At 36.1% G+C, this 12200-nt stretch overlaps 1 protein-coding gene across 2 annotated transcripts in view; it reads left to right on the forward strand.

The window, feature by feature from the left end:
- Positions 1-11712, forward strand: part of CNOT2 (CCR4-NOT transcription complex subunit 2) — an 82169-nt gene extending 70457 nt beyond the window's left edge. The window contains exons 9-15 of one of the 2 annotated variants that reach the window (XM_039571177.1): positions 1262-1382; positions 1494-1650; positions 3451-3512; positions 3609-3658; positions 4456-4556; positions 5133-5277; positions 10562-11700. In XM_039571177.1, the coding sequence (XP_039427111.1) occupies positions 1262-1382; positions 1494-1650; positions 3451-3512; positions 3609-3658; positions 4456-4556; positions 5133-5277; positions 10562-10648 (723 nt within the window). In that variant the 3' untranslated portion in view covers positions 10649-11700. Of the gene's footprint in view, positions 1-1261; positions 1383-1493; positions 1651-3450; positions 3513-3608; positions 3659-4455; positions 4557-5132; positions 5278-10561 lie in introns of both variants that reach the window. The other variant, XM_010413682.4, reaches the window with a different exon arrangement.
- The last annotated feature ends 488 nt before the right edge of the window (positions 11713-12200 follow it).

The following is a 12200-nucleotide window of genomic DNA, read 5'->3' on the forward strand; positions in this document are numbered from 1 at the left end:
TTGTATTTTTTTTCTCTCAATTACAGCTCATTTTTTGCTACTGATGCCTCTCATCAGTAGTAATAATTTATACATTGTAATTTTTCTTCAAAGTTGTCAGATCCTTTAAAAGTTAGGTGGTAAAATATTACTTTAAGGTAAAATTCTTAAGGGAGATGTGGAATCAGAGGGAACAAGCTCTTTTAATTGAGAGCATTGACAGCTATATTGTAGACTAGTGAGATACATTATATCTTAAGTATTGGTGTAATTATTGTGCATTAGATATATATCTTAGATTATAAGATTATGGGCTTTTCTTCATTGTTTACTCTGAAAGATTTGTAATAAAAAATGCTATTTTATGCAAATGAAAGGTGAATAAAATGTAGTTGACAGAGGACAGTTTCCTGCAGGATTTGACAAAATATTCTAGTTTCTGATTGCTTTATTACTCCTAATTGCAAAAAGTATGTTAATGACAGTGGCATAAATACTGGGGAATAAGTAGTAGACATGACAACACTCATGTAAGAACTAAAAAATGAACTGTTCAAAGAAAGGGAGATTAGGAAGTCTAGCCCCAAATGTTGTGGGCAGTTTTATCATGAGGAAAATGTTCTGATACAGTTAGTACTGAGTATAGTAAGGAGAGAGAGATAGTAAATATGATTAATTGTATTACTGTAGAGTTGTAAATAATAATGAAGAGTAAGAAATTATACATATGGCAAATATATTTTGTCAGTATACAGGTTCCTGGAGCATAGTCTGTTTACATAGTCTATTGCCAGACATAGTGCAGCATAGTTTTTATATCAGACATAGTGTTTACATGTCTTTCCTGGTAGCTTCAAATGGGCCAATTGTATATTGCTTGCACCTGAAATTGGCTTGAGTATTACGTGTTACTGTGTCATGGAGTGTTATACAGGAGCAAGACTATGCGGAACATCCATTATGTGGTGAGTCCAAAAGAACCGCTAGTCACAGGCACTTGGGATATCCACTGTGTATTCCAACTCAAGTGTAAAATAAGTTATTCTTTTAGACTGGAAACCTTTAGCCTATTAATAGTAATTACTGTATGACAGGTATACTTTGGAAAATGTTAAATAGTACATAAGGTTTGTCAACAGAATTCAGGAGCTTCAGCTTGATGCCATTTATTGGAGTAACTTGATGTACTGGCTTAGAGTGCTTGAATGAAAATATATGGTCAAAAGTATTTTCATTTTGGTTTGTTTTCATCAATACCAACTCTGCAAATTATTTTTAATAGAATTTGAGTACATCAGGCAAAACATCATCCAGCACAGATGGGCCCAAGTTTCCTGGAGATAAAAGTTCAACTACGCAAAACAACAACCAGCAGAAAAAAGGGATCCAGGTGTTACCTGATGGTATGTGTCATTCCACTTTTTCTGTTTTAAAAGTTTTGACAGTTATTTAGATCGCCTTGTTGATTGCTCCACTACTTAAAAGGAGAAAATTAATTTGTTCTTCTTGCCTAGGTCGGGTTACCAACATTCCTCAAGGGATGGTGACGGACCAGTTTGGAATGATTGGCTTGTTAACATTCATCAGGGCAGCAGAGACAGATCCAGGAATGGTACACCTTGCACTAGGAAGTGATTTAACAACACTAGGTCTCAATCTCAACTCTCCTGAGTAAGTTTCTGTGTTTTAATCTTGTCTTCAGTTTTGGTTTTATTATGCCGTCATTCGTAGTACGTTCACTTAGCTCACTTGACTGTCAAACCCACAAGCTATTTTGCCAAATAAAATTTGAAAACGTAATGACAGGAAAATAAAATTTTCATAATGAAGCTTCATGGCAAGCTTTCAGTAAACCTAGTGGCTTTGCTTATTCTCCTAGCTTCTTTAGGACTTTCTTCAAGGAATTGATAGTATATTGTTTATAAGTGTAATGTGTACATTCCTTTTCAAGTAGTAATATTTCTTGGGGATATCTACACTTAACTCTGGGCAATTTGGGGATAATTCAATTTATATTAGTGTAATGATGAACGGAACACCTGCAGTGTTAGGCTGCACTGGATCAGTTTAAATGAAAGTGTAGTTTTATAGTTAACTTCCAGTGATTCAGTTCACCTAAGTGAACTAGTTTAGTCATCCAAGTTTGCTGTAGAGGCAATGGGGAGAAAAGTAGTTAGTGACTGCACTAATGGTAGGAAAAGTGCTTCCAACAGGTGAGATGAATAACCAACCAATACAGGGTGCTGCCTCTCTTTTTCCACTAGTTACAGAAGGAACTCAGATCAGTATGGACAAAACTGGTATATTTTAAGTGACTGTAACTGTAAGAAAAAATTAATTTCTGGTGCTCTGATTTTTGGCTGAGAATCTCACACCATTTTGTTTCAGCACACATTTATATAGTGTTAGCATTATAGACAGAGTAGTATATGTATTGCAAAGTTTGCACTTACTGATTAAAAAAACAAAGACCAGACAGCATACACATATAGTTTCCATCTTTCATAAATTTACGTGGAGTTGCATGTAATCAGGGAAGCTTGATGAATATGGATATCAAGCACAGGAAAAATGGTTCCTTATTATTCTGCTTTTTCTTAGCAGCTATGCTGTAAATAACTGTATTTTTAGTATTTAATTACTATATATAGTGTATTTAGATTCTTGGATGGAGAGGATAGGGTTAACATTTAATTCAGACAGTTCCTATATTATAATGCTGGCTTTACTTTATGCTGCAGAAAAGCTTTGCAAACAAAACAGCCCATGCAGACCTCAGTGTCTGGCCTGCGATCTTTCCTTGTGTTAAATGTTCTTTGCTTGCCCTCTGAATTGTTGTTTGAAAAACTAAAACTACGTCACATATGAAAAGGCAAATTTTTCTGCACTCTGTGGTAGTTTGGTTGGTAAAAATACCTGTCTGACATAAAAAATGAGCACAATAAATGTTCTTTAGAAACAAAATTGTAGAATTCTATATATATCGCTAGTGGTTTAAATTAACCCTTCTAACTCCTGTTTTGAAGAAGTGTAAAATCTTTACTGGTTAGTTTTAAAAAGCAACCTACCACTATAAATTTTTCTTTCCCTTTTAAATCATAGGCTAATAAATCAGAACCCACCAGGCTTGTGACAATTAATCCTAGTTAAATTGAAACCCTGGATAACATTGGATACCTGGAAAAGGTTGGGACCTCTGGCACCTAAGTTGAAGGAAAGATTTAAAAGGAAATCTTGACCCTGTCGTTTCCCATGGCAGTTTAAATGCAACCTTGCTGTGCATATTAAAAAGAAAATTAATAAATGTAGCTGCTTTAGGAAGGTTTCCTTCTTTCTTCTCACCCCAGCTAAGGATTTAGTTGTGAGATACAGCTTTTAAGTTTGCGACATTGGTGGTGGAGAACGATTGTTGGTTGGTTGGTTGGTTTGGGGGTTAATTTTTATAAATTTATGCTTTTCTCTTTTCTTCAGAAATCTTTATCCCAAATTTGCATCCCCGTGGGCATCATCACCTTGTCGACCTCAAGACATAGGTAAGAGAGAAGTAACTATTAAATTCAATATCAATATTTGCAAATTATATTCATTTACATGTCTTAATAGTTGCATCAATTCCGATTCTTTTTTAGACTTCCATGTTCCATCTGAATACTTAACTAACATTCACATTAGGGATAAGGTGAGTACGTGTGTGTGTGTGTGCATTTTTTGTTAATTTATTATCAGTAATTTTTGAAATTTTCTTTCAGATAGGTAAGGTTCAAAATCAGTGCATTTTGTGCATGTCCTCAGTCTTTATAGAAACACTGGTGTGTTAACAGGCTGATTGGACGCATCAAGCACCCATTATGTCTTACAAAAAGAGAATGGGCATGCAAAAGACTAGCTAAAAAGCACAGTATGTTTTTAAGAGTTTGCCCTTCACGTGAACATGAAGTTTTTTGTGATGCAATTCAAATGCCAAATTGAATGGAGGTATTTCTTCTTAAGATAAGCTCAGAATTGTGTTCTCATTTATCTGTTGTATTCCATATCTACATGAAAGGGGATTTTTTTGAGATATATTTTCTTTCAACTGTTTGTAGGCATCATTGAAAAATAGCATAAGAAATTTTAGTAATGTTACTTAATAGGGTGTGAAGGGAGCAAATACATGCAGAAGTTTTGTTGGGTTTTTTCAAATCAAATAAGTTGATGAGGATACACAGATACAGGGAGAAAATTCTGTCTTGCTGATTTGTTACATCTGTATTTTTCCATTGTATGCTTTAACTTGGAAAGGTTAACTAAAAGTGAAGAAAAAATGATTGTTTTAATAACTATTACTCTTGTTGTATTAGAATATCATTTTCAACACACTTAAAATGGAAGGATGGAAGTTCTGAATGTATCCTTGTGTTATTTAAGTGGGGTAGTGTGTTTTAAAACATTTATCTGTTGTGATTTTTCATCCTCATTTTCTTCAATCTTTTGCAGCTGGCTGCAATAAAACTTGGCCGATATGGAGAAGATCTCCTGTTTTATCTCTATTACATGAATGGAGGAGATGTATTACAGCTATTAGCAGCAGTAGAGCTGTACGTTCAAACTATTTTGTCAGTCTTATATGAGTTAATCTATTGCAACAATAAAACAGCAGATGTTAAAAAAGAAACCAAACAGCAGAATACCCCAACAAGTTAGACATTGAAAGCAAGAAGCTTAGTCAATCTTGAACTGTAAATCTTTGTTTTAAATACCTCCTCCAACCTTGGTGTCATTTTGTACAGAGTTTTTTTACATTCATATAGTGGAAGTCAAAAGCCCGTCTCACATATTTTTCATTATGAAGCACTGTGGAAAACATGGCAGGTGCCAGTCGTTATTGAATGTGTAACTTACCTATCATCAACAAAACAAGAACCAGTAAATAGTCATTAAAAGAGTTTATTGTTTGAACATACCAGACTTGAAGATTCTCATGTGTTTTAGTTTGAGGTGTAGTAACTGTGTGGAAGAGGTATGAAATCACAGGTTTAACAATGTCATAGAAATTTTGTTTGGGATTTGAATGCATTGTACCGTTCTGATTGAAACCTTTAAAGTTAGTTTATTGAGTCAATTTCAGATAACTAACACTAAGAATTATTTTTCATTTCTATTACAAATGGAAGATTTAACCGGGATTGGAGATACCACAAAGAGGAACGAGTATGGATCACCAGGGCACCCGGCATGGAGCCAACAATGAAAACCAATACGTACGAGAGGGGAACATACTACTTCTTTGACTGTCTTAACTGGAGGAAAGTAGCTAAGGTATCTCTTTTCCCTTGTGTAGCTGTTTTAAGTTCGTCAGCCATGTATTTTTACAAAGACAAAAGTAAAACACAAAAATCTTCTTCACAAAAATCTCAAACTTAACCTCCTGCTATTTCGGTTCATTACCTTAATTTCTGATGTCTGAGAGAATAAAGGTGGTCTGAAACACTGGCTTGCTTGCGGAAAATAAGGAGCTGTCTCTCTTATTTCCGGTTTTCTTTGGCAGATAGAAGGACATAAAACTTCTTTTAGGAGTTTTGTTAAAAGTGAAAGCTCTTCCCACAGTATACAGTTACGGAACGGAAGACATTATTTGGCATTTTAGAAGTTTTACTTCCAAACCTTTTATTACTTTGCTTTAGAAAACTAAATAGGATGCTACCACACCTCACTTTGGAATTTAAAATGGTTGTGGGATGGGTGCAGGGAATGCTTTTTTGGTTTTTGGGTACAGGCTCTCCTTACCCATACTTAGGAATTCCGTGCTCTGTTGTTTGAAAGTCAGTGTTCTTTGAAATGAATAACTTCTTCGGAGCAGGAGGCATATTTCCATGATGCTTGTTTCTGTATTGTAGACCAAGAGGCATTAAAAAATCAGAAAGCTATAGCTTTTTCCCTTCCCAGCTGTCATAATCTCTGTCTCATTCTGTCCATTAATACTGTCAATGTTCTATGTCTGACCATCTGTAGATACAGTATCACACTCTTCCTTTTCTCTAAAAAACACTTAGCAGATCAAATCAGATTAACCTTGAACTCAACAAATGTGATTCCAGCATGTTGGAACTATATTTTGTGATTCTACATGCTTAGGTATTTCATAGAAAATTCTTTTCACCTGCAGCCCAATTTATGAATTATTTGCTGAAAAGGCATTTCATTTCTGTGGGCGAGTTGTATCTATATACTTGGAGATTGAGACATTGCATTAAATAGTTACGTCTGTTGTGTTTTTAAACATCAGCTTTAAAGACAATAAAGTTCAGTGTCCTCCTCTGTCTATATTGAAGTTTTGCCATCTAGACATTAACTAGATACAGGCTATTTTTATTTCCTCCCCCACTCCCTCCACCCAGTAATTTTGCATAGCTTCTGCAAGCTCCCGTCAGAAATTAACATTCCAGTTGCCCCGAAGGATATGGGAGGTTCTTTAGTCCAATGGCATGTGTGACTCCTTGACTCTCCTGCCGCAGGAAAATGCAAGGGTCTGTAACTGACGGTTTCAATGGCGAGCCCTGCTTGTATGGTTTTTCCTAAGTGCAAGGTGATGCCAAAACTTCTAAACAAAAGTATCACTCCTCAAAAAGAAAACCCAAATAAAAGGAAAGTTTTTGTTTCTACTTGAGTTATTCGTTTGCGTAGTATGCTTCCTTACATTCCCCCAGGGTGCTGTTTAAAGCTATTTTATTATTGCCGAAGGTCATCAGAGGGGAAGTAATTACCTTTTGAAAGGATAGATTTCTTTTCTGGAGTCAACTGAATGTGTTCCATTTATTTATGAGTAATAAGAGCCTCATGTAGTTTCATATATCAATGGAATTGTGGTTTTAGCTTGTGTGGACACACAGCATTTCCTTTTACTAGGAGGAAGTGGTGCCCATTGTATAAGGAGAGTAACCTCTTCAATGTCTCTTTTTTCTACCTGTAGTAAATGTATGCAGCTGCTATTTGATGCTTTAGCATTACTTCTTAAGATAATATTGTCTCTATTTGGAATCCTGAGTGCTATTCTGAAGCTCAGCATCCAGTGCTTGAGTGATGCACACTACATCCTCCTGTTAGGCACTCCTGAGGTGCTGGAAAGATAGGAGTCACTACTGTCCTCTGTATGGTTTTTCCCAAGATCTACATAGATTTGCTTCTTTTTATTTGCATGCTGAAAATAATTCCCCCAACATTAAGAAGCAATTGATAGCTAGTAAGGAGAGGGATAGTATTTTCTAAAGTTTTTCACTTGCCAGTGGTATTTTCACCAGGAATGTGATTATTTTATTTATTCCCCCCCAATGTCCATAAGAAGCAATAATATCTTTTATTCTAGGCTTGTGTATTCCTTAATGTAAAAAATTGAACTGGACTGTTATTTTGAAATTTTTATTTAACTTTGAGCAGGCAAATTGAGCATTGATCACAGGAAGCTAGAGAAAGATTTTGGGGAAAACTGAGATTTTTGTTGCGTGGAAAAGGAATTGCATACTAGAAATAATTCTTTGACATTTGCACCTTTGATAAATAAGAACTTAGATGTATGTCATGTGTGATCTTAGCATTCTGTGGTAATGGTGTTACCTCTGGTATTAATTTCTGGAGTTGAGGTTTCCTCTGAGGAAGACTAATACATACTCACCCAAACAAGAAGCAGCAGTATTTGATAAATCTGTGTTGCTTTGAATGCAAGGAAAAGTATGGCCAAGTAATTTTTTTCTAACAAATGCAGAAGTAATTAATAAATACTTCAGGAAATTAGACCTATAAGGAGCTGGAAAAAAAAGGAATTCTGATAAATTTCAGTCTCTTATTATAACTGCTACATTATTAGTGGATGTTGGGAATATCAGTTCCTTAGAAGGCCACAATAATAATTGCTGCTTAACAGTTTCACTAGTCCTTTTTGAAGCAGTCAGACAGGAATACTTGCTTGTAAATTGCTGTCTCTTATATGTGTATATTCAATTATTTTTCAAGGTGCTTTATAAATTTGGTTCTTGTTCTAGTGTAGATGCTCAAGTATAGGGCAGTGCATACTCTAAATGTCTTGTGCTTTGCAGATGTGTGTTTTGCATTATAAGCTTACATATTTATTGTCCCTATTTTAAATTACACTGCAGTGTGAAGTACTGCTGCAGTGAAATACAGCAGTTTACTTTAGATAACTAAGTTGTAAGACTTACGTTTGTAAAAACATAAACCAGTTGTGATTTAGTAGATTAGTGTTCTAGATCAGTTTTAACAAAAGTAAAGAAGGCTGAATAACTTCTTTCAAGAAAAATCAAATAATGTGGGACACAAAGGATTTATCAGCCTCTTGAGCATTTATTCCAGACACTTTGTTTACAGCTACCACTGCCAGTAGAGGCTTGCAACAACCGTAAGTTTGGAAAACCCTTTTTTAGGATACTGATACTGTCTGGTTTCTGATACTTAACTGTATCTTACCAGTTTATTTAGCAGTTTTCCATGGGTAATTTTGAAGGCATTTCAGAGCTTGTGGAAGTTCACTTAACTGATTGAAGCTGACCATAGATTAGATAGTATCTGCAGGTCCTTCCATGGTTATGTGCAAGATAGAAACCTTGACAGCCATGAAAGGCAGAGAAAGCTTGAGTGGTATCTTTTTATTATAAAATGACTGCAGAATTACTGGAGATCATGGAATCATAGAATAGTTCAAGTGGGAAGAGACCATAAAGACCATCTAGTTCAACCACCATGCCATGGGCAAGAACACCTTCCACTAGACCAGTTTGCTCAAAGCCCCATCCAACCTGGTCTTGAACACTTCCAGGGATGGGGCATCCACAACTTCTCTGGGTAGCCTGTTCCAGTGCCTCACCACCCTCACTGTAAAGAATTTATTTCTAATATCCAATCTAAATCTTACTGTTCTTCAGCTTAAAGCCACTTCCCTTTGTCATACTACATGCCCTTGCAAAAAGTCCCTCTCTACCCTTGCCATAGGTCCTCTAAGATCCACCCAACCTAATCCAGCCTTTGACACCAAAGTACGTGCATGGACTTGCAGCCCTTGATCTTACTTCTTACCCAAGGAGGGAGCAGTATTTCTTCAGTCTCAGCATCTGCACAAAAAGAGAACGTAGACCAACTGGCATGCAGTTTTTAGTAGGAATGCCAGAAGCAATTCACTTGTGTATATATGACCTAAACCTAAATAAATAAACAACCCCCAACAACCAACCAGACAAAAAAAAAAAACCCTAAAAAAGTCTTTGGTTGGAGTAGAGAGCCGGGAACTAGAAATGGAGCAGATGTGCAATGTTTCAGTGCAGATGGCTATAACCCCACATAGGTTTTGCTAGGGTTTTCCAGTTTTAGGGACAATATTCTTAGAGGAATACAGAATGCTTCACATTTTCCACTACTTTGTTTCCTTACTATGCTGAATGTTCTTTCTGTGCTAAATGGACTTTGTTTTGCCTTGAAAGAAGAGAGTTCTGAGAGTTGGATTCCCTAGATTTTATTTCTGTTCTTGCATGGATTTAGTCTTTAATTTAGTACAGATTTACGTGTACTGAATTTTACACTATTTAATCATTTCAGAGAGTGTTCTAAAATAGTCTCTTCATTACTCTATGTTTTCATGTCTGTGTGAAAATAGTGGGGTAAGTTTGCTTTGCAGACACAGATGATGTTCTGCTGAGGTTCACCAAGTTAGGCAAAATAAATTATCTGTGTATGTCCAAGGTTGTTGTTGTTGAATTACCAAGAACCACACTTAAAAAACAGTTCTGAAACTTCTGCTTACCCCGTTCCTTGAATGAAGATAAAATAGGGATGAGACACAGTTAAAGACTACTGAAAGGGTCTGAAAAATACCAACTTTCAGGTTTGGTGGGTCAGGGACTTAAATATGAGTATGAAATGTGGTGGAATATTTTGATAAATTTTGGCTTAAGTGGGCCTCAGTATTTTGTCTCTAGCATTTTAGGTAATGTTTCCAAAGGTGAAACCGGGACATTTTCACAGAATCATTTAGTTTAGAAAAGACCTCTAAGATCAAATCCAGCCTTTGATTGGTCACCACCATGTCAAATAGACCTTAGTGCTAAGTCCAGTTGTTTCTTGAACACCTCCCTGATGTCCAACCTGAGCCTCCCCTGGTGCATCTTGAAGCTATTTGGTCTGGTAGTATGACACAAAAATATTCCCAAACTTTAGTTCATCCAAAATAAGCCCCTCCTGACATGTTGAAAGACATGTTTTGTTTATAGTTCAGCTCATGCTGTGATTGTGTTTTTTGTGTACGTGCATATATCAAATTGTTTGAGATTATAACAAGGGTTCTGAGGGTCGTGTAACATTGAAAAGAATAGGAGAGCCTACGTGTCGTGGGTGTAATGGCTTAGGATTGTTTTAATTTACTCCTTTTTTCTCCTTAAAATATGGAATCCAAGATAGCAAAGTCATGTGGTTTTGCCTTAGGATAAGTTAGTACTTGATCTCCTCTGTATTTGTGCTTTTCCAGTATGGCTGGTAGACCAGGTATTGACAGGTTAATGATACATTGTTTTATTTGGTTTTGTCTTTTTTTTTTTAACTGTAGGAGTTCCACCTGGAATATGACAAATTAGAAGAAAGGCCTCATCTGCCATCAACCTTCAACTACAACCCTGCTCAGCAAGCCTTCTAAAGACTTCCCTTTTCTTGGGGTATGGCTGTCTCAGCACAATACTCAACATAACTGCAGAACTGATGTGGCTCAGGCATCCTGGTTTTAATTCCTTGAGGATCTGGCAATTGGCTCATGTGAAGGGTCACCATTTGAGGTCCTGCCTTACTAATTATGTGCTGCCCAACAACTAAATTTGTAATTGTTTTTCTTTAGTTTGAGCAGGGTCTGAATTTTTGTTTCTGTTTTCTTTTTTGCCAGCAGACAAGCTTGGGTCTGTAAAGACAAGCGAGTACACTGACAAAAGTTTACCACTTAGTTTTCCAAAATGTAAAAACAAAAAAAAAGAAAAAAGACAAAAAATTAGACAACAAAATTTGCATTGTTCATTGTAGCACTATTGGTAATAAAAAATGTTTGTGCATTTTTATGTGAAGATCCTTCTCGTATTTCATTTGGAAAGATGAGCAAGGTTTGCTTCCTTCATTTTACTTCCCCTTCTGTTTTTGAAAGGCAGTTTTCGCCAAGCTTAATGCAAGAATATCTGACTGTTTAGAAGAAAGATATTGCCACAGTCTCTGGTTAGTTTCCAGAGTTGTGTATTACTGAGCTTCATCTTTCCAGAATGAGCAAAACACTGTCCAGTCTTTGTTACGATTTTGTAATAAATGTGTACATTTTTTTTAAATTTTTGGACATCACATGAATAAAGGTATGTATGTACGAATGTGTATATATTATATATATGACATCTATTTTGGAAAATGTTTGCCCTGCTGTACCTCATTTTTAGGAGGTGTGCATGGATGCAATATATGAAAACGGGACATTCTGGAACTGCTGGTCAGGGGACTACTTTGTCGCCCTGTGCACTAAAGGGCCAGATTTTCAGCAGCCAAGGACATCCATACCCAAGTGAATGTGATGGGACTTAAAGAAGTGAACTGAGACAATTCACTCTGGCTGTTTGAACAGCAGCGTTTCATAGGAAGAGAAAAAAAAAGATCAATCTTGTATTTTCTGACCACATAAAGGCTTCTTCTCTTTGTAATAAAGTAGAAAAGCTCTCCTCACTGCAGTGTTGACTTTGATTTGAGATTGTGAAATTATTTCTTCAACAATGAAAAATGGAAAAAAAAATTGAAGTATTAAAACTATTGAGCTGTACAGTGGTTAAGACACTTGAAGAGTCTTTTTGCTGCTGACAAGTAAATTTATGAGAGTTTCATATTCTTTTCCACAGTAAAGTTTCCATGGCCAAAAAGTTTGGTTAACCTTGGTTTCAGATCCCCTCTCTTTAATAGCAAATAATTTTTAGAAGAATGGGTGGGTAACGTGTCAAATGATAGATGCTTCAAGAATTCATCGCTTGGGAGAAACTTGGGTTAGAACTGATCACAGCTTAGTTCCATGTTGATGTCTTCCCACTTAAAACAGAAATACATTTCATTTGGTGATCGCTTCTACTTGAACTTCCAGATGCAAATAAACTGAATATAGACTGGTTCTGAAAACTGTAACTGTTCTGAGCGGAGGAAGAAAAACCTGAGCTGTTGGGATGGTTTTCTTTTTC

Source organism: Corvus cornix, chromosome 1A, assembly GCF_000738735.6.
Source record: "Corvus cornix cornix isolate S_Up_H32 chromosome 1A, ASM73873v5, whole genome shotgun sequence".
Lineage (NCBI taxonomy): Eukaryota > Metazoa > Chordata > Aves > Passeriformes > Corvidae > Corvus > Corvus cornix.